General features: G+C 39.2%; 2 protein-coding genes across 2 annotated transcripts in view; one reads left to right on the forward strand and one right to left on the reverse strand.

Annotated features, from left to right (window-relative positions):
• The first annotated feature begins 854 nt into the window (after positions 1 to 854).
• Positions 855 to 21789, forward strand: ST6GAL2 (ST6 beta-galactoside alpha-2,6-sialyltransferase 2). The gene is made up of 5 exons (XM_053971877.1): positions 855 to 1815; positions 5709 to 5806; positions 8902 to 9003; positions 10097 to 10271; positions 21521 to 21789. Exons 1-5 carry the CDS (start codon positions 870 to 872, stop codon positions 21787 to 21789), a joined length of 1590 nt encoding a protein of 529 aa, XP_053827852.1. The 5' UTR covers positions 855 to 869.
• LOC128804257 (pinopsin-like) overlaps positions 19643 to 23271 on the reverse strand; it is a 75128-nt gene continuing 71499 nt past the window's right edge. Inside the window, exon 4 of the mRNA XM_053971879.1 lies at positions 19643 to 19858. Coding sequence (XP_053827854.1) covers positions 19643 to 19858 — 216 coding nt within the window. The remainder of the gene's footprint in view (positions 19859 to 23271) is intronic.

Raw genomic sequence — 23271 nt, forward strand, 5'->3', positions numbered from 1 at the left:
ATCTGACATTCTCTACCTACTCTCTTTATGTAAATCTCTATCTTATCCTAAAGGAATGTATTTAGGTAGTTGTGCCACCCATTCTCCTTTTTCAAAAATCCAAACCCCCGGCACCTTGATGTGCACAAGTCCTTCAAGCCACTTCAGTGTGCATGCAGCATCCATAGCAGAGGTACAGGAGTTGTTCTTACTCGAGTCTGATACTAGGCAAGAAATGATGTAGACACGGGGGCTGTGCCAGTTCATACCAGCTGAGGAAGAGGTTCCCCTCTGACCCATTTGTGTGATGCTCTACCATTCACCCCCGGATGATATGCATAGAACACCATCCTTTCCAGGCTGTGGGCAGAGGAGGGCTGCAACTTAGAGCTTGTGCTCCCTGCCTGGTCCCTTTGGAGACAGGCTTGCTCACAGTTCCCCTGCATAAGGACTTTCAGTGGTAAAGAGAAGACAGCTTTTGTTGTACCCACTGTGCATGCAGCCAGGCATGGGCTTTGCTTTTTCTCTCTTAATTCTACGCTCGGTATAGCAGAAGCAGGCAGGCACATGATCTCCCCGAAGGCAGTATCCAGTGTTACTGTAGAAACTGGCCACCAGCTTCTTTTGTAGCTAGCAGCTGTCACGGTGCGATTACAGCCAAAGCGTGTCACTCCTACAGTGTCTGTGGGCTCTGGAGTTCTGTTTCTGCTACTGAATCCTTTGTGCTACTGCATGGAGATTAATTCTGCACCATCTATCAATATGTGTTAAGGTATTTCTGAGTTGCATTTATTTTTTGAATGATTTTTAATAGCATTTGATCTTCTCTACAGGTTTTATTTTCCTTCACCAATACTTCAAGGCACAGAGGAGCTGGTAAAGGCATTGCCATGAAACCTAACTTGAAGCAATGGAAACAACTCATGCTCTTTGGTATCTTTGCATGGGGCCTGCTTTTCTTGGTGATATTCATCTATTTTACAGATAGCAACACTGCTGAACCAGTTCCAAGTTCCTTTTCTTACATTGAAACTAAGAGACTTCTACCCCTTCAGGGCAAGCAGAGAGTCATCATGGGAGCCATTCATGACCCATCATTCTCTGAAACCATTGATGGGAATGAGGTACTTCTTAATGAGGATCTCCTAGGTACTTTTAAATCGGGGACTGTAAATTCTAAGAAATGGACTGTATTGGAAGAGGCCTTTAGAAATGAAGATGAGTTTTTCCCACCCCAATTAGGAAGAAAATCAAAAAGTGCTTTCTACCAAGTGAATGATGATTATTTATTTGCTGCTGGTCAGCCTCAGTCACACAACCACCTTCAAGAGATAGAAAAATTCATTTCGGCTGACGTGAGTAATCCAAAAGGAAATATTTTACAGAACAACTGGAGCCATCAGAGAAGAATGAGGAGAAGGAGCACAAAACATAGGAGAGGCCAGATGCTTGATGAATCTGATGACTGGGATGGGCTGTATTCCACAATGTCGAAATCCTTTCTTTACAAGCTTTGGAAAGGGGATGTCTCTTCCAAGATGCTAAACCCTCGACTGCAGAAGGCGATGAAAGATTATTTGAGTACCAATAAGCATGGGGTGCGGTTCAAGGGGAAACGAAACTCCAAGTTGACAGGAGACCAGCTATTCTGTGAGCTAAAAGAAAGAGTGAATGTGAAAACAATAGATGGCAAGGAGGCTCCCTTCTCCTCTCTTGGATGGGAAAAGCACGTTCCCCAAATTCCACTGGTCAAATTATATACACATGGCTTTGGGAGCTGTGCAGTAGTTATGTCTGCTGGTGCAATACTGAACTCCTCTCTAGGGGACGAAATAGGTGGGTGTAATGCATTTATTTGTGTGTGTCTATGTATATGTGTTTGTTCTTGTTTAAATTTCAAAAGGTTCGTGCTTCTCAAGCACAGATCTGTAAAGTCTGGTTTTTCTCTCTCACTGGAGTTGCATGAATGTAAACTAATGGACTTCACTGAAGCTGCTCCCTTTCAGAACAATATAACTGAAAGGAAAATCAGGCCTGAAGTCATAATCTAATTTAAAGAAAGCAATGATGCCTTCTTATCATATTACAGCTTGTAGGAGGGAGGCGGAACTGGTTTCATCAGATCTGCCATAGTCAATATTTGTGTGCAACATGTGTTTATTTCTTCAGCAGATTAGAGCTATGTTCAGGTTTTATTCTGCAAAGCTGTGTTATACTTGTCTTTATTTTGCAGTAGCTCATGAGAAATTTCTGTTGTATGGCTGTCTCAGACATTTGTCTCCATGTCAAGAAGCAGTAGAGTGTCCTCTTCATCTCTTACTGGTTCAGAGTTCACAGACATAAAGAATTCAGACCCTTGAGTAGCTTCATGCACTTAGATCAAGTCCTCTGGCCTCTTTTCTGAGACTGAATCTAAATGAGTTCAAGTGTGTTTTCCCACTGCTACTTTGAGTCAGTGAGGTTACAGGTGTGCTGAGATGTCAGTGTCACTCCGAATCCCCCACCTCAAGGTGTGACTTTGTAGTAGCTATTCAGAAAAGGACGGTGGGACCATAACACTAATCCAGGTCACTTTTATTTTTTCTTTTCAAAAATTGCTACTCCTTGTGTTAATGTAGTTCTTCATTTTGGTAGTATATGTGTAGTATGCTAAGAGTGTTGAAAGAAGGATGAAAGGTTTCAGAACTTGTTTCTGAAACAAGAAGAGTTATCTCCTTCAGCTCTCTATAAAAAACCTTTTGATGTTCACTCATTAATCCTCCCCATCTGCCAGGGAGGATTCACATCCCAATACTTGCTTCATCACTCTGTATCATCTCTTTGACACAGATAGGTTTTCTTTAAATCTCTAGGATATGTTGGAGCTTCTAGGATTATCAAACTACTGCAACAGGCTTCTAGCACAGCAGAGGTGCCCAGCTAGCCTGCAGCTAAAATCACACCAGGGTAACTCCTAATTCCATAGGAAGCCTCATTGATGTAGAAATCTTTGGGATGAAAAAGCTCAGCAGTTTCTACCTTCTCCAGCATGCTGTCTTTGCCTGAAACAGAATCTTCTGTCAGTGTTCCCCAGTACACCCAGTTTACACCAGTATGGATTAGTGCTGTACTGTAGAATCCACAGTATATTGTGATGTATTTACATAATTGCATATTACAACATGCTTCAAGTCATATTTGCACACTCAGGTGCAGCCCAGGTATGGACTTGGGTGCTTGACATGGTACCTGGGGCCTGCTTGCTCCTGTGTGTACCCATTTTCTTAGGAAGCTTCTGGGCACAGAAGCTCATGTCATCTTCTACAGAAGAACTTCGGATTTAAATGGGAAATTGTCATCTGATGCCACCTAAAGGGAGGAAGATTGGATTTGAAAAAGCCCACATAGAATTTTCAGATCTCATACATGTTGTGCAAGGAGATGTTGAGGAACCAGGAATCACAGAAGGTTTTAAATAAGACTCTCTCAGGGCAGATACCTGTGACTGAGGAGAGGATTTGGCCCAGATGGTGGGGGGCCAAGTGACTGCTTACAGCAGTGGTAGACAAGGGAGAGTGATTTTAAGCTAAAAGAGAGGAGACTTAGATTAGATGTTAGGAAGAAATTCTTTACAGTGAGAGCTGTGAGGTACTGGAACCAATTGTCCAGAGAAATTGTGGATGCCCCATCCCTGGAAATGTTCAAGGCTAGGTTGGATGGAGCTCTGAGCAACCTGGTCTAGTGGAAGTGTCCCTGCCTATGGCAGAGTGGCTGGAATTAGATGGCCTTAAGGGTCCCTCCCCACCCAAACCATTCTGTGATTCTATGGTTTATTCTCCCAAGAGTGAAAAAAAATCCCTATGAAAGAAGTAGCAAAGGACATTTCCCTTTATAGGCCTTTAGCTCCCTCTTCTGTGTTCCTATTAGAAACACAAGCAAAAATTTTAATTTGTGTTCTGCCTTTGGCCCTCCTCTCCCCCACCCCTCTGACATTTTTAAATGAAAGTAGGCATGGAAATACTGTGCAAGTATAGCAAACACTCCCATTGTGATCATGCTACTAATTGAGAGAACCAATTATTTTGGCATCACGGGAAGTAACAGGGGTCTGTGATCAAACCCCAAACTTTTTTTGATCTTTAAAATGCTTATCTACAAACACATACTAACATTAAAATCAGTTTATTTAAAACCAGCTATTTTTGGCAAAGGAGAAGTTTTTCATCTGTATATGAAGAACCAGCATGAATGTTGTTGGAAATGCATCACACTGTCTCTCAATTAAGCTGTAAATCATAGAATTCCCATTTCATAATCCAGTTCTCAGTCAACAGATTGTCTAAAAGTTGTCAATCACAGATCCAAGTTTATGTTCTTAAATTCATTACAACAAACTTGTGTTTTTCTTTTCCTTCTCCAAATATGTGAAGTACCTGCAGCTTCTATTAATTTCCTTTAGTTCCTGCACAATCAAGATGCTTGGCAAATAAGGTCTAGGTATTGAAGCTAAGGTTGTCCCTGCATGGGGACACAGAAAAAACTTCCACTCCTTAGGTTCTGAAAAGTTGGGTTTGGTGGGTATCTGGCAAAATCCTTCTTTTCAGACATGACATATTAATGATAACGTGTATATCTGAGATCAGACTGCCGGCTGCATGCCACACTGTGTTTCCCTTTATGGAGTACAAGAAATGCAGAGTAAAGGAGGGAAATGATGGAAGATCCCAGTTTGATAGGATCAAGCCAAGACTCCATTGAGGCATGTTGGTTATCTTTGGAGACTTTTGCTTCTTCCAGTTTTTGAGCTACAGACAACACATTTTAAATTACAAGAGAGGAACAGCTGTACAGCCTACCTGTGGGTTAAGGCATTTCATATTCTCAGCTTCCATGGACAGAAGGGATAAGAACAGACCACATACCAGCTACCAACAGGAGCCGTTGTTTCTAGACAGTGGATAAAATGTTTTGCTCTCCTTTACACCTTTTGGGCTTTGAGATCCACTTTAAAAAAGCACTGGTGGGTTGATTATCTCTAATCCAAAGAAGGCTTGCATGTGGTGTCTACCCTCAACCCATACTTGACCTAGAGCTGCTTTCTCCTCTCCATGACTCCAAGGTCAACTGCTTGTGGAGTAACTTTGACAGTTCAGCTCTGTTAGATCTTTGCTACCAAGGGATCCTGAGGTTTCTTTGTATGAGCAGATGTGTGGGCTGGCTTCCATACAGAAGCTCTTTAAGATTTGTACTGAGCTTGAGAGTAAGTACACAGTATGATTAATAGATTTGGGGTAGTCCGAGATTTTCAGGTATTATAACATACTGTGAAACACAAGCTTATAGTTAAGCATTGTTATTAATTCAAATGTGCAATTAGATATCCCTGCAGTTTACATGCTTTTGCATGGAGTAATTCCCTGTAAATTTTGTGATAGTAGTAGTGAGCAATTGTGTGTACTGGATGTACTAATAGTCTTCCCACAGTAAGTCTATCCAATTAAGAGAAGTATTTAAGTATTGCATGCTAAATTATTAGATGATTCTGAACTTTTTTTCCCAGTGAGCTTTTATGTTAATAACATATGGCAGATGCAAGAGGATTTCTGTTTGTGCATAGCAGAACATTCATCATCCTTAGAATATCCAGATTAGGACAATTGTGTAAGTTTTGTATTAGTTTAGATAACTGGTTTTATCTTAGTGTTCTGTATACTAAGAAAAAAGAGTTACCCCCTCATTTGTGTTCCTAGATTCTCATGATGCCGTTTTAAGATTTAATTCTGCTCCAACACGTGGCTATGAAAAAGATGTTGGCAATAAAACAACCATGCGGATCATTAATTCTCAGGTAAGATCTTCCTTTTCAGAGTTCAAGTCAATGTCTCTTTTGTACAATATGACAGCAAGTTAATAACCTCTGAAAAAGTGTTGGGTAATATGGGAAGCAGCTAGTGGTTCAACAGTCGTGATGCAGAGAAGGTGAAAGTTTTCCCTTACGGGGATGTTTGTCAGTAGAGTGGCTGGATAGCCTCATTTCAGAGAACCAGTTTGTAAATTTTCTCATGTGAACTAATCTGTAAAGGCTCTACAGGATGCCAGAGAGCTGTCAGTACAGAAGACCTTGACCTCCTGGAGAAGTCATTGCCTTCAGGATTTTCCTGAAGCTCAGGCTGTGGTGATTCCAAAGCCGTTTTCTCATATTTTCCAGTTCCCCAATTATTTCCTTGCTGGAAGGCAAAAGGAATGGGAACTGAGTGGTGTAACACTAGGCAAGTCATTGTTTAAAAATTTGGAAAGAACTAGTAAAAAACTATAGTGTGTACTGGGTATTACACATCAGGTGAGTTTGTTCATCTGAATGGAAATAAGAGAAAATGGGATTTTCTGTGTATGGGTGTAAATAAATAATTGTGACTTAAGCTACAGTGACACCTTATGGTTGAGATTAGTTTTTCAAGTTCAAAAATGCTATTGCTTCAATTCCTGTCTTGGGCAAACCAAACCTCTTTGCTCTTTATGAAATGCAGACAAAAAATCAGCAACAGAATTTCTGTGAAATTTTATGACATACTGAAATATGTTTACTTAGTCAACACCAGGAGGATGGTTGGCCATGTAGCATGCTCTGCATATATTGATTCTTGTTGAAGGAGAGCAAAATTTTCAATTACGGTAATTTTTTGAGTTCATAATTCCTTCTGCTTTGAGTGACTGCCCATGCTACGTCTGTTCTTGGTGGGTGTGTTTTTTATGTGTATAAGCTCATGTTCTTTGCCATCAAAAAGAGGACTGTTCACTGTCATTCCCTTCACACCCATTTTGTAGGTCTTTGTTAGGCTGCAGAACAGACTAGATATTTGAAGTGATTTGGGTTAAATATGCCCCCTTTCTTTTGTTTGCAAGAAGAAAGCAGAAATATCTTATTCTGCCTTAAGTGCTGTAATCAGTGTATCAGGGAACATGGATTTTCATGTATTTTATTTTACTTTTTTTGGTTTTGTTGGGTTTTTTTCCTTTTCTTTGACGAGTCTCCATTTTACTGTTAGCCAAAATGTCCTGACATTAACCATGCCTGAACTCCTGAACTGGGTGAGGATAAAGGTTTAGAAACTCTCTTTATAATTTATTAGATTCAGTAGGCTCCCTATAGAAGAGAGAAATGTTCTCAGGGAGTGATCTGAGCTTTTTAGCTCCCCAGCAAATTCAGAGAAATTGTGGTTAAATTAGCTGCTCTCCATGCAGAGCAGAGTGGGGTCTTCTGGCTCCCAGAGCTGCTGCAGTACATTCCCACTGGGATGGTAGTGGGGGGTCCCGTGGTCTTCTCTTCTGCACTGTGTCAGTCTTGCTCCCCATAAGACCTCTCAAGAAAACAGAGAGCAAAGTTCTGGCCAGGTCAGCTCACGTGGCTTCCTCAAAAGAGCTTGTATTCCCACCAGCTTTGTGCTCCTTCAAAGCCATCCATGATGGTCTGTCCACCTGCTGAGAAATTAGCCTTGCCCTCTCCGAGAGTGAAATCTGCACTGCCACTAGATGGAAGTTGCTTTCCCTGCCTATACTGTAGCTGCGTTACCTGTACAGGTTTACTGACCCTCCTTCCCTCCTCACTGTTGGAAACTCCTGCATTCAGTTAATTAAAAAGCTGCTGTGGCCCCTTCTTTCTTCATATTCTCCACTGTGAAAGCCCAAAGGACATGAAGGAGGCCTGTGCAGTGGCAACTGTTACTGCAGAAAAAACTCATAGGTATGAATGCAGACTCACTGAAAGTGAAATTTGTGTGGACCGCACCTCCAGAGGACTCTTGTTTACTGTAAGGCAAGTAAGAGCTCCTTTGTGTGGTAAGTGTGGAACCAAGCTTTTAAAATCTTGGCCTTTTGGTCAATTTGCTCTGTATACTCAAAAAAGGTGTCTACATTCAGAGGTGAAAATTGTTCTGAGAAATTAAGTTGGGGATACTGATAGCAGCATGACTAATTCTGTTCTTACTGTAGAAGGCTGATGGAAATCATTAAACTCAAAGTTTATAATAAGAAGAATATTGCTATGGCAACAATATTATTTTTCTGAAGAAAAATATGCATAATTAAATATGGCTCATTGGATCCTAAAGGGAAATGAAAATTATTATGAATTTATTTGTCTAGAATGTTGATTATTTTAACAGCTGGAAGAAAATTCATGCTGCTTTGACCAATGTTGAACTGCCTGGCATTGGATGCACCAGGAATCAAAGAGATCTGGTTAGACATGGAGGGTTCTGGAAGGGGTGAGCCTGCGGGAGTGAAGAGTAGACTTCCAGTGTGGTGGGATGATCAGGCAAAGTACTGGGAGATGCAGGAAGGAGTTATATGAGAGCAGTAGATTAGAGCAAATTAGAGTTCCTTCAAAAATAGCCCTGTAACATGCCTGTTGTTGGAATTGTTTCTCTAGGTATTCCAATTTGTACAGTCATGGTCTATTTTGCATTTTTTTGATTAAAATGACACTGACTTGCTGTTAAAATGAGAAAATCATGAAAAAGGTGGCTGGGCATGGGGGGCAGAGAATTACTTTTGGGGGCTGTAGCACTTCAAAGAAAGCTGCTTTGTGTCCAAGAGGATCCCACAGGCGATCTGAAATAATTTGGTTTTCAAGTTCCAGAATACAAGGTAATGTTGATACACAATAACACAGCATCTCAAGTGGTACCATCACATCCCTCACAGATGGAGAATAATTCAGCATACTGCTACTTCAGACTGTAATGAGTGCTGTTTATGGCTAAGCTTTTTTTTTTTTTTTTTTGTATATTTTTTTAACAAAACAAGATGCTTAAAGTCAACCAGAACTGAAGCATAACAAACAGCAGCGTGGGTAGGACTGTTCACTTGAGAGAAGGATTTTGCCATTTTTGTGGATCCCACTTGCTTTTAATGCTGTGGAATTCTTTGCATTTCTGTTTGCAGATTCTCACCAATCCAAACCATCACTTTGTCGACAGTTCCTTGTATAAAGATGTTATCTTAGTAGCCTGGGATCCTGCTCCCTACTCTGCAAATCTGAATGTGGTAAGATATCCACTTGGATCTTTCTTCCCAATTATTTGAAAGTACTGGAAGAAATTAATTTACTACTTTAGTCTCCTGGTTCTCCCTTTTCATCATGAGCCCCAGGTTCTGTCTCTATCTGAGTGGAGAATGCTATGTCAATAGGAATTTTTTTATTGGTCAAAAACTTTTTAGTAGCCAGCAATTATACTGGAAGGGACTGTTCTGTGATGCCAGGACAGATGAATGGTGGCATTTGTTTAATAAACTATTACTACTTTCACATAACAGTGAGTTTTCTATATGTTTGCCAAGGAGGGAACATTGCTCAATTTCAGAAGTAGGTTTTATCAGGAAAGGTGAAAAACTGCATCCGTTTTTCCCCATCTTCCCCTCTGCCTTCCCAAACAAAAGACAACATCCTAGTGAAATCTCTCTGGATATCTTCCCCATTTCTCAGGCCTCCTCCCCACCAGTATTCCCTTTATGTCCAGTGTCCCACAGCCATCTGTGCCCTGCTGTCCACCCCCTGTCTGAGAGTAGCAGATGTCCATCTGGTTGTCACTGAGGGAGTCTCTGCTTTGGCTGTTGCTGCAGCTCCGGCAGAGAAGTTGATCTGATGGCTTTTGGCAGAGGGAGCTCAGAGCTGAGCAGGCTGCAAAGCAGAAAGTAAGCCTTCATCTGCTGAACTCCCTTAGCAACAGATGCCAGAGGCTGCCTGCTTCCCACACAGGCTGCCATCAGCCCGTGTCATGCGCTGTTGCTGCCTCCGTCAGGGACAGGGACACATTCAGAGGAAGATTCACCCCCAGGCCCAGATATCATGTCAATGCTCTTTGAACCTCTTCTTTAATATGGATCTGTGAGGAAAAAATGGTCTTGGCTCATCCCACAGCAGTCAATTACTTATTGGGAATCTCTGTATGAAGAGAAGAAACAGAATAGCCCAGAGTGAGGAATGCCTTTCTAGCAGAAGCATCCACCAGTGCAAGCTGCTTTGCTACATTTGCTTCTGTTCTGCAGAACCCAAATGAAGTCAGTTTATGTTATTTTACATGTAGTGTTTAAAACATGTTTCTTACTATTAAAAAACATGTGACTTTTTTCCTCCCAGTGGTATAAGAAGCCAGACTACAATCTGTTCACTCCCTACGTACAGCATCGCAGGAAGAATCCAACCCAGCCGTTCTACATCCTCCATCCAAAGTTTATATGGCAGCTCTGGGACATCATTCAGGAGAACACTAAAGAGAAGATACAGCCCAACCCTCCTTCTTCAGGGTTCATTGGTAGGTGTACCAAAGATGGTCCCCATAGACATGTTAAATTAAAAAATAATTTCAAATGTATACATTGCATGAGGATCAAGTCCATAAATGTGTACTGTGTGCTTTATACAGAAACAATGACTACTAGAAACACACAGTATAAGAACTAGAAAATAGTTGAGTGAATTGGTGTTCTTCTTTTCTTGCCCTTCACATCCATAGTATGCCTACCATATCTATAAAACATGCATATATCTATGAGAAATTTGTATTATTCCATATTAATTTATCTTTTGAGGACTTAGTCAGTTCTGAAGTCCCTCATTGGAATCACAAAGCAGAGAATCCTCAGACAACAAATGAAGGCAGATGGTATATCACGTAGACAGGGTGAAATCAATGGCAGGCTGAGCTGTATTCCCTATATAGGCCAGGGGCTTCCAGTGCTCAGTCTGAGCACTCCTCTTCTTCACTGGAAGCAATAGTGATTAGCTGTACTTTTTGGTCCTTCCTTAGTATTTCTGGGGGGATAATTTGGCACTCTGCCCACAATTCATACAGCAGAACAACTTATCTGATGTACAGCAGGTCCTGACTGTGGGCAAGTCTAAAGGATGCAAGTAGGCAGAGTGGCAAGGCTGAGTCAGGGTCATCCTGGCTTATGCTTCTAGACTCAGAGGGCAGTAGAGCTTCAAATACCATCTTCCACTTTGGAAACTCCATCCTTTCTTCACTGACACTATGATATTGATCTAGGTATTTGCTGCAGTCAGAAAATGGTTTGTTTTTTTCCCTTTGCATTTGAATCTGAAAGAAAAGACACCTGAGATTGCATCTGATATGGGAAAACCGGTTTTGAGCATTTATCTTGGATTCTATATGCAGAAGTGGCATCCTAGGATACCTTGGAGCACACCAAAGGCCTTAGAGAGGGTGCAGAAGCTCCCAGAGGGAGAATATAAAGGTTTCTGGGAGACCTTTATGCCTTGAGTGGATTGTGCATACCTGGAACACGAGTGGAAAGTAAAGGAGGCCTGGTGTGTTGTCGGAGGGGGCCTTGGCAGTTGGTTACTTCTTGAAGTGAGGTTTTTTTGGAACATGCTTGTAAAAATTCACAGGGAGAAGACAGCTCATGTGGAATGATCTCACAACTGAATTTTGCAAAAGTGTTTCTTGTAGCAATGAAGTTGTTGATAAAAATAGGTTAACAGCTGCTCATTGTAAGAATATTGAAGAGGATCATTGTGCTGTCAATCTGTACTTCCACCATACATAAAAAACACTTCAAAACCTTTCTTTGAAGAAATGGAATTAATTTCACTATGAGAATAGAACAGTAATCTTCAATCCCAAATCTAAAAGTTAGTGACAAAAAATATCATTCAAGCAGAGAAAGCTTTGAAAATATAAACCATTAAACAAGCCAAATTTTAACAACAAAAGCTGTAAAGATAAATATACTCTGTGTACAGACGCAAATTTGCCTTCTTCTCTAGTGGGAATTTTATTTTTATATTGTCCTTTTCCAAGGAGCAGTGCTTTTTGGTAGGCTGTTACTAACTTTAAGATGAGCTTAGATGAGCTTATTGGATGTCATATCCACCCCATTTCATAACTAGCAACTTTTCTGGTAGATGTATTTTAAATATTTTATTAGGGTGATTCTTCCTGTTTTGATAACCTTATTGAATTAATGTCTATGTATTGTACATGTAACATAATCTAAATACAGAGATAGCACAGAAACAGCAAATGCATATTGTCAGGGACATAAAGGGCAAGATAAAGCATAAAAAATATAATGCAGCTTGGCAGAAAGATGCAAAGTCATGTTGGTCTTCAGTTCAGGTATCTCTCAATCACTCATGCAGCAAATAATCCTGCTGGAACTGAATCTGGCAGACACAACTAGTGTACCTGTATGAAAGAGGTATGCTGAATATTGAGCTTCTACCTGATCTTATAAAATCTATAAAATTATTTCTTATAGAATTAGTAGAAAGATTGAGTAAGTGATGGCCATCATAAAATGTGAGTGTCTTAATTTCAAGAAGAGAAAATAATTTATTAAATTACCACACTACTAAATGCCACTATGCTTAAAACAGCTATATGAAGGAAAATAGGCTGTTGTTAAATAGGGGACATGAATTTTTACAGACATATACATTCCTGAATCTGAGGAATTTCTAGCATGGACCATGATTATTCTAATATAGAAAAGGTTACAAAAATGGTTCTGAGTCGAGCAAGGCACTTTCGTTTCAAGCTTTTTAGCTTCCATTAGGCCCAGTTTACAAAATTGGACAAATGTATAAATTAAAACATGGAAACATCGGAATGTTTCTTTTCACAAATGTCAAGAATGTTTTAGCATGGTCTTACAATGTTTCTTCAGTAATTACGTTTTTCTCCTGACAATTGTATCTATTCCTGCCACTTAGCACTATTTATAAGAAACTGAATCTTGCCAAAGGGAGGATGTTGGTGGAATGTGTCCTCACGGTGTTCTTCTGCAGCAACAAGTCAGCATCCTTCCACAGTGACTTATGTCAGGGGAATCTTTTAGCATCGTTAAGTCACAATATTATTAAATCTCTCAGAAAGGGAGCCAGTGAGAAAGAGGTAGCCTCTCACATGCTTTGATTTTAGAGGAATGAGAGAGAGAGAAGAGGTAGAACTTCTCCTCTGTTTTTTTCACTGCATGGGAGCTAGGGAAAATAATGCTTTTTGCATTTCCTTTGGGGTATAGGCTGCCTCATATCTGCATAAATTCTGCCTGGACCTCCTGCCTCCTTCAAACCCTGCTATGTCAGCTCTGCACCAGCTCAGTGTTGCTGAGGAGAGGCAGTAGCATTTGACAGCTGGTGGCTGGGTGAGAGAAGCACAGGGCGTGTCCCAGCTGTGGAGGGGAAGCAAGAGGATGGGAAGAGCAGGATTAATTGAGGGGTGGGGGGACGGTTTGTGGGTCGAGGTCCAACAGGGTAAAGCAACCTTTTGATTTTAATCTGGGAGTCTCTTGGTTTGTTTCCTGAGACACCAGCATGGACTTCAGTTGGCTTGTAATTTTGCCTTATGTGGCATGTCATAGCTTAGCTAATGTCACTCCTCATAATAAACCATTTACTCTTCCTAGTCTAATCCTTATAAGAGCTTTGAGAAGCCATTCTTTCATATTTTTGCGTTGCTTTTGCAGCTGCTGCCTTCATGCTTCTAAACAAATTTCTGCACCGTATTCTCATCATCTTACATTAGCATTAGGCAATTGCCATGGTGGCTTTTCACATTTAGAGTTGTTGGTTCACATTTGGCTGAAAATAAGTTTGCTAAATGAGCATTGATATGTTTACATATCATCTTGGACTTGGATCTACACCATTTTTCTTGGAAGATATATAAGCATCCAACCACCAAACCTCAGTCTTGGATTCCACTGGCAAATCCTAAATTAGCACTTAGTTACTAGGGAAGGGTTTGCCCTACGTTTTGGCAACAGAAGTTACCTCTTACTTCCTGTTAATAAGTCTTTCACTGTAAAATGTGAACTCAGTCTTCCTCTCATCTTTCTGTACATATCAAAGCACAGTTTTTAATTGAATCTGCTAATATATAAAGTGTCAGTCTCTACTGTTACCATTCTGCTGTAAGAATTGACTGTTCCTGTACCCTCTTTGTTAGCCAATGTAAATAGCCTATTCTGACTTAAATGTTTGTCATCTGAAGAGCAAGAGTAAAACTGCAGAGTTTCCCAAGAGCAGCATTCTGTGCTCATTGGATGGGATGGTACATTAGCATTAGGAAATTCTGAGAGCTTTTTAATTATGTCAAGATCATATAAAGGCTTTTCTGTGGAGATTTTGCTCCTGTCCACTGTTTACTTAGTGGATTTTCTATCAATTCCTACTTACCATAGCCCATCAGTACACTTTGCTGATTTACCTCTTCAGAGGTGACTTTAATTGAAATTCACATTTGTGTACTGTTAGAGAGCAGTGACTTTTATCTTTCTAAAAGCTAGCTGAAAGCTGTGACTGCAGTATTTTGGTTTGTTTTCAATCAAAACATGACCTGTGTATATTCTTACATTTTAGGTTGTCTGTGTAGGTGGTAGTTTTGATATGTGCTAGAAATTTTAGCATAACATACAGTCCACTGAACACAACTAAGCCCAGATTACTTTATTGTTGGGAGAAGGGAAATGTTGTTTGAGACTTTACAGTTGACATTCCAGTTTTAACAGTTTTGCAGTAATAGTCAATAACATTATTTTAATCTTCATTTGCATGCATCAAGACAATAGTACAAGCAAGGCTATCATTACACTGCAACATTAGCAGGTCGTTGTATGATTAAGAACTTAAATTTAAAACAGCTTTGGAGATCATGTTGTATAGCAGTATATAGCTGATCTCCAGCTCTGCTTAGAAAAAAATGCACTTTCATGAACTGAAAGAAACAATTGGACATATTAAGAGTTGCTTTTCTTGCTGTTATTCAGTCATTTTAACAGCAGTTGGTGCAGGAACAGAATAGTGCTCACTCTTGCCAGCTCAGTGTTTTTCATATTAGCACACAAATAAATAATACCTCCAATACATAAGCTTCAAATTATTCTTACTCTAATAAAAAGTGCACTGGAATCTGAGTATCTCCCACTTCCCGAAATGGAAATATAAAAGAACAAACTCGCCTCTTAAATCACATTTTAAAAAATGTATTATTCCAGTGTATCACCCAAAATTAAATAATACATTTAGAATTACATTATATTACTGGTCAGTATTTTCCAGTCTATGCTCATATTACAGAATGCATTATTATGATTAATGTAGAGCTTTTTGCATTCACCAAGTTATAAATATGTAATTTTCAAGGTCTATTATGTAATGCTAGTATCTATACATCAAAGATGACAAGTATTGCACAAATTATTAAGCTTAGGCACAGGGCCATTTGGTGACAATTCTTTGATAAATAATTTGATTTTCTTGTGGTTAATATTTTTACATAGTTCATGAACTAAACAGAGGTAAAAGAACCCTTTTTAAGAAGCAAAGTGCTTTAAAAAGCCGGAGCTACTTTTACTGCATGTACCAAAGAATAACTGAGGCACATTTGGCCCTTGGTTTCAAGGTGTTTCCTGTGGTATATGCAATCCATTCAAGAGAGACTATAGTAGTAGGCTATCATATAGAAGTCTATACCTTCTAAATGCTTTCTGCTTATTTGTAATGCTTTGAAATACACAAACTTACTAGTGTATTTAGGTAAATTATTTTCTGTAACTGAATTTACATGTGTGAAATGATACATTATGAGAATAAATCAGATTATGTGTATTTAAATGTTTTCAGCATCTCTTGTATTATGTTATAATGATTCTGTGTTCTTGATGAATGTTTGAGTTACACTTATAATTCTAGATGCTTTCATACAGCATCTGTTGATTCAGATATATTAAACCATATTTTATTTATTTGTAAACCAGAAAACGTTCTTTTTTAAACTAGAGTGCAAATTGCCAAGAACAAATAGAAAAAACATTTTCTCCTTATGATTAGAATCCATAGAACATGTTCATTTGTAAAAACCACCCATGCAAAGAATTTAATCTTAATATAATTCTGGTTTAAATGTTCTCAGTGCAGATTGTAAAAGCTAGGTTTATTTGTGACATTTGGATTGAGTTTAAACTATACCAAACACTTCCTAACACCAAAGGTATCTGCCAAATAGGAAAAAATAAAAGTACTACACTACACTTGATCTTACCCAAAATGCTAGGAAGAGATAACACACTTTTCTAAGGATTTTGAAATACTAATATATAATATTCAAAATACATAATAGTGTTTTAGCCATCTACAATTGCACTGTTATAACAAAGTTGCATTTGTCTGCTTCTCTGAAAACCACATAATTTTTTTGGAATAATATATTTTATAGTATTTTTAAAAGAGTATGTTCACAATTCTTTTTTTTTCCTTTCTTTTTTTTCAAATGTTCAGTTGGGTGTTCAGGAACATTGCCATTCAACTATAAAATGTTCACAAGGCACACCTTTGAATGTTCTACCACAATGCAGGTGGAATTATTTTGCATTTTTCCATTTTTGTAATTGAAATCCAAATGGGACTTTCAAAAATCCAGCAAGGATATTAGAATTAGATTTGAGTGGCCTATGCTGAATTATCTTCAGTTGTGATTTTGAATGTATGGTAGCACTGGTTATGTTTGTCAAAAATCAGGCTGGATACTCTGACCTTTCCCTTAATGTGAAATATGGATTAGATATTTAAGATCTTAAAAGCTTTTTGATATTCAGATGCTACATACAGCCTATAGGCTTTCCTTTTCAGGTTTTATGTTTTCTCAAGTTGTGCATTTCTACTGGCCTTCCTTAAATACTTTGTAATTCTCTGCTTTTACTCTCATTCCCATACCATAGTATTTATGAATGCTGGGAAAAAACCCACATCTCCCTTCAGCTTAATCCTTGCACATAAATTTGCCATATCTGTATGGTCCATGTCTGGGTCAGTCAGAGAGCAGGATTTGTGCCTCCTGACTTCAGCTGTTTCCAGTGCAGGTCTGTATTTATGTTTGTCACCCTCAGAATTATTAGAGCAAAAAATAGGTGCCTCTTAAATATTACTGTGAGCCCCATGTTGCCCTCAATGTGTGAAATTTTCATCCCATTCTGGGAGTGCAGCTATCCATGCTGCCACTCAGGCTTCCCCTACAGCCAACAGAAAAAACCAGGAACTTCTGGAGAATGGCTTGTATAATCCATTAGATGTGCACTGCTTCCTAAAAGTGCCCACTTTCTTCTGCTGACAGCAAAGGAGCTTGTGATACCTATCTCAGGTGTGGGTAACTGCTCCAGGGCCACATTTGATCATGCCTTGTTTTCACATTGTGCTTCTGGAAAAGCCAATTATATTATTTTTCATGAAGCTCCAAAAGCTACTTACATAGGAGAGTAGAGGAGAAAGTTCTTGACAGCGAAGTGCCAGACTCTTACTTTTGGTTTCTAGTCAGTGGAGAGAAACAACGCTAAAACAAAAGTTCTCTGTAAGTGAACAATTCAACACATCCTAAAGCAGACATCTAAAATAAGTCAGATGACTTTTGCTCTAGAAATACCTGTCTCCTGCATTGTCTGTAAAAAATGCTTTAAACCAGCAAGGTCAGAGATGGGCATAAACATCTCTGTAAAAATAATTCTGTCCAGGCTCTATATTGTGTTGGGACAATGACTGTCTCATCCTGTTTATTAATAGCTCCTTAGGTTCCATGTAAGACAGCCTGTGCTGTTTTATATATATAATAATTGTGCATTGACTGAAAATTGTTGTAAGGACTGTTAGCAAAGACAAATATTGAAGTGTATCATATGGAAATTCTTCACCTTACAGGATATCAAACAATGAAGTGTTCATTCATACTGATAATCCTGGAGGAGTGTTGAGAGAGGGAACAAAGTCAATGCAGATGATGTTAAATTGGGTGGTGATGTGAAAAGTACACAAAATAAATAACTATAAAGACATACTCCGAGGGCAGGACAGGGTTAGGAGGTAAACAAAGCACACTTTGGCACTACAGGTGTGGGAGAAAATGCCAAGAAATTCAGCCACAAAAGAGAAACTTAGAAATCAGTAACACAGAAAGAAATGTGTAAAGATAACAACTGGGGAGCAACATGGGACTTTTCAGAATAGACAGGCAAGTAAAATGAGTTAATAGAACCAAGATGAGTCTGAAAACAGGCACATTCCTCTTCTTTAGCTCCAAGACTGCATCCAAAACATTAAAGTTCAAACATAATGTAAAAAATATTTTGGGGATCATGTAAGTGGCAAAAAACAATTGATTATTAAAAAAAATTATAATATCACTGAAGCTAAATGGAGGAGAGAAGGGAAGGTGGGAAGGTAGATGAAAATATAGACAGCTTGGCACATTTATATCTGCTGGATACAGATGTCAGTAGCTTCCTGCAATGTTAAAACCAAGCAAAGAGAGGAATTGAGTTAAAGAGTGGTATGAAAAAATGTGGGATAGAATGTGAGACATGTAGTCCAGGGAGCTCTGTTGGCAGTGCTTTTTTAGGGACTTAGGAAAAACAACGTAGACACATGGTGTTAGGAAAAAAATAGAATAAAACCTAAATATATGGACTATATGAATATATTTACATCAGTGCATGGATTGATGTAAATGTCCTAGTGGTCTAAATTGCTGCTATTCTTTTGAAGATGCTCAATTAACATTTTTTTTGTAAACTGAGTTTGCAGTAATGGCTCTACAACAGTAGGGCTGTCCCCTGTGAAGGGGTTTCACATACTCCAAGGCATGAGACAGAAATGAAACCATTTCTTCTCTATTTTAGAGAGAACTGTATTTGTACAAAAAAAGGTGGCTTTCTTTCCAAAAATAACTTTTTTTTTTTTTTTTAATTCTTCCTTCTCCATCCTCTTGTTTTCTTGTTTTATTTTTTTAATGCAGTGCAGAATAGCAGGAGCAGATCATTTCAAGGGAGAATCTGGGGCCTCTGCCAGCTAAGTAGAGGACCCTAGCTCCTGCATCTCACCCACAGATGGTTTGGATGGAAGTCCTGGTTGTACCACACTGCTGGTCCTATGGGCTGGAGATCTGTAGTGTTAGAGGTGCTAAAGGAAGAACAGCCTGGCACTGACCACCATTCCTGTCCAGACTAGGGTTTAAGCATTTGACATGTATACAAGGCCTGGTGGAAGTATCAGGACTGCTCCTGATTCCACCAGGGCAGATCAGCCTTTAGCACAGGAACAGTTCTGTATGTGGTAATCTCTACTTGTTGTTGTAGCTCATCTTTCAGACTTCAACACAAGAATGTGCCATAACTTAGTGGTTACCACTCCAAAATAGTCTGTCAAGTCAATGTCTTTCCTCCTGCCAAACATCATGGTCCAGCATGAGCAAAAATGTAAGTAGAAGTTACGGTTATTTATGAGCAACCTAGACTGAAATCCCAAGACATGGGTCTGGATGGAACCAGACAGAAAAAGTAAGGAGCTAAACTAGATAGCTCAGTGTGCCTTTTAGGTTGATTCTGGAGGACACTGAACCACTGATGACTAGAAGGTAAAACTTTACCACTTCTAAGTCCTCCATGAGCTAATTTACAGGAAAGTCAATGACACCATTTAAAATTTTGCCATGGTTGCACCATACATGAAGTGGCTATTTTTCTATTATTAAGGAGTCACAATTTTTGTTCTTGACAATTTTCAATCCCACAAATGGCAACTTCCTTTATTACTTGTAGAGTTAACTTGGTAATGTGGCAGTGAAATAATAAAATACACTTTGGGTAAGGCTTGTACTTTCCATCAGAGCCCGTTTTCTTAAGATGTTGGTGGTGTAGCTTTTGAAGTTGTCTCTGGGCACAGGAGAGAAGTCATTTTACTGTCTGTTTCTGGATGTGATTCATTATTGCACACATTGCCACCATCCACCCTCTGATCCAGCTGGATAACGATTACCTTGGAATGGCAGGTCGGCTCTCCATCAGTGGAGGGAGGAGGTTGGCAGTGGAAAAGCTGACGAAAGCATTTGTAAAACTAAAACAACAAAAAACCAAACAATTCTAGATACAACTGCTTGGCAGGTTACAATTCAGAGTATCTCTGTAAAATTTTCAATGCAAGGAAACTTGGTTTATTAAGATTGTACTTTTTTTTTTTTCAAATAGGGATTAAATATTTTTTCACCATGAATATGTGTTTCTTGCTGCTTAAGACTGAGATTCACTCAAATTTGAGAACTTCAGAATTGATATGCTTAGCTTTTCTAACACTATAGATTCTGTAGAGTGTAAAGCTGTAGAACAATTATAAAATATTTTCAGAACCTTTAATTTATGATAAAAGATTTAATCACAGAAGTAATTTGTTTTCAGTTGCTTCACACATCAGGCAGGGAAAAGTCATTTTGATAATCTAATGATACACAGCAGGGAGAAAATAAGGTTCTTTTCATTAGCAAGCCATTGAAATCCCTGCATTCCCAAACTGTAAAGTAAACTTCAGAAAATGGCTTTGCTTAATTAAGAAACCAAAATCATTTTTATGTTAATTCATTTCACTTCTGAGATCTACCCAAAACACCTTTGATGATGCTAAAGCTGTTGTGCAGAAAAAAACCCACCAAACAACAGTTACATCAGTTCTCATCTGTAAGTGCCAAGTGAGCAGAGTTATACAGCCACCTCCCCTGAGAGCTGACAGTCCTATTCCACAGATAGGGATACCAGTAGTGCTACAAGTGCCTCAATACATTTTCTACACAAATTTATTTTTTAAGTGAAATCTTAAAAAAAATAAATGGCATCCAAAACTTACTTCATGTCACTTTCCTTTTGCATGGCTTTGTGAAACAGAAAAGGCTTCCAGGAGCTGTGATTGATGTGAAAGTATTGTAATTTAGACAATGCTATTGATCATTACCTGGTATTAGTCCATCTGAAAATGTGCAGCTGCAACAGCAATATTTCTCTTGTTTCAAGGCGATAAAGACCTTGATGGTGCTGATGATAGTGTGCAACTGGCACGTGGCAGAAAATAATGGGTTGGTATTTTGTAGATTTCTGCTTGCTGAACAAGTAGGTGGTGAGGGGCTTTTCCTTATGACAGCACTGCTTTAAGTAGGAATTTGTCTCTGGTGTCTCTCCATGAGACTTCACAGAATTGTCTGAAGCTGTGGGCTTCTGTGCCACCACTACATGGGTGATGTTTCTTTATATGCCCTTCTGCATGTGTTTGGCTAAGTCTTGCTGCTTAGAGAGAAGCAAGTGGATGGGAAAAGAGGAATTGGTTCAATTTCAGACTAAGAGAGACCAACATTGCAATAAGGTGGAGATATTTCACAGATTCTTGTGGGGAATGTTTTGTGGACAGTCCATAGAGTAAATGGGGGGAGGTGGTAAAGAGCAGTCTTCTCACTCAGGAGGCTGATGGTGCTCTTTGCAGGCTTTTCACTCCTTCTTTATGACTGTTATCCTACCCTGTTGACTCTACAGGGATCACAGTCTGTATGTATCAGGGACAAATGAAAGCTGCTCAAATAAAGGGGACGATTGCTTCACTTAATGATTTTACAGCATACTTAAGATGTGTGACAGCAAAGAAAAGAAGGAAAGAAAAAATAGATGGACTGACTGCAGGGAAATTTCTGCGAGAAAAGTGAAAGCTGGTGTTCACTTTTGTTTTCACTTCTTGTTGCAGGTATCCTTATCATGATGTCCATGTGTAATGAAGTGCACGTGTACGAGTACATCCCTTCAGTGCGACAGACCGACCTGTGTCACTACCATGAACTCTACTACGATGCAGCTTGCACCTTAGGGGCCTACCATCCACTGCTCTACGAGAAGCTCCTGGTGCAGAGGATGAACAAAGGTTTGCAGGATGATCTGTATCGGAAGGGGAAAGTCATTTTACCAGGATTCAAAGCTGTCAAGTGCCCCAAACGAAATAATTTTCCACACTTGTAGAAGTAAGTCTTTCAGAAACAATGTGCAATAAGGTACTACTGTCGTACTATAAACAAGAAGAGAATACTTGAAAAAAATATATCTTAGACCAATCTAGTCTTGAGTCTATAAATTGTAATTAAGTAGCAGGCATGAGAAATATTTCTTTTCTGAGCCTGAGTATTTATTGTTGCTTGGCAAATAGTTACAGAAAAAAAGCAAAGGCTTAGCTCATGAAGGTGCAAAGGACATACTTAGGCAGAAATATAATGTGTCATTGTCAGTGTGACTGTCAGAATTTGTCAGTGGTCTCATGCCACATATGCTAGACTGTAAGTTTTTTTAAATGAATTTATTTAATTGTTAAACCTGGCATTGTGAAACAGCCTCTATTGTTCATGTATGTACAGAGCGGCCGGTTGAACAATGCAGCATTTCCCATGGCTCCATGGGATTTTCAGTCTCCCAGAATGAAGTAATTGCTACTCCAAGCTGTGCAGTCATTCACTAGAGCAGACTTTAATGCCTGTTCCTACACAGGCTCAGTTCCAGGCCTCCAGCTGAACAGGGGCTTAGGGTAGCCCTGAAGTGTGTGCAGTTGGAGATGGCTGTACACAGCTAAACCAGTTAAACTACTGGATGTGTTTTTTTGCTGCCAGTCTCCCGTGCTCACACTGACTGAAGAGGGAAGAGAGAAACCATTTCTTTAGAGAGAAAAGAATATATTTGTAATCCAATTAGGAAGAAAAATTCTCCCTGAAAGGACTATCAGGAAGGTGTGAGATGGAAATGGTGCCTTCCCCCAGTCTGCACAGATACAAAATATCCAGAGAAAGCCAAGGGAGGCTGTGCAGCATTCACCCATTACACTGAAAAGCAAGCATAGAGGGGCTCACCACTTGTCAACAAAGATAGCATTCAGGAGTACAGACATTATTTGTAGGTGTTTCATTGGTATCTGAATCAAAGTCACTTGTTCACAAGTTCTTGCTGTTCAGAAAAAAGTTTTCTGACAAAAGAAGATGATATCAGCATTTTTTACTTAATGCTTGAAAGACTATAACCCAGAAAAGCTGTAATGCCTGCAAAAAAAACCTGACAGCAGATTGCATATGGAGATGGTTTGATTTTTTCATTCATAACACACAAGGACAATATTCTTTGAGGCAATTCTAAAAGTTAATGGTCTGAAGTAGTTTTCTCCGTTTTTTGGTTTGGTTTGATTTTTTCCCACCTGACTTTACATTTTCTTTTAGAGTAGGTTCAGCAGGAATATGTGTACACAAAAGCACAGCTATATCCTACTCATGTCCATCCAGTAAAAAAAGCAGACAGCTCAAAGGGGCATTGAAAAGAATAGCTGACTGGTTGTGGTGGAAAGTGGTTTTTGTGTTTTGACTTAAGCAAAAGGCATTTTGCTAGAAAGGCAAAGAAAAGTAAACAGCATTAATGACTATTTCACCTTCAATTGTAAGTAAGGATAATCACAAAATCCTTTTTCTC

The sequence above is a fragment of the Vidua macroura genome, chromosome 2 (genome assembly GCF_024509145.1).
Source record: "Vidua macroura isolate BioBank_ID:100142 chromosome 2, ASM2450914v1, whole genome shotgun sequence".
NCBI classification, from domain to species: Eukaryota; Metazoa; Chordata; class Aves; order Passeriformes; family Viduidae; genus Vidua; species Vidua macroura.

Coding starts and splice junctions, on each gene's coding strand:
- ST6GAL2 (XM_053971877.1), top strand. CDS start 870: ATGAAACCTAACTTGAAGCAATGGAAACAACTCATGCTCTTTGGTATC. Junction 9,004..10,096: donor ACTCTGCAAATCTGAATGTG/GTAAGATATCCA, acceptor TTTTCCTCCCAG/TGGTATAAGAAGCCAGACTA. Junction 10,272..21,520: donor TCCTTCTTCAGGGTTCATTG/GTAGGTGTACCA, acceptor TTCTTGTTGCAG/GTATCCTTATCATGATGTCC.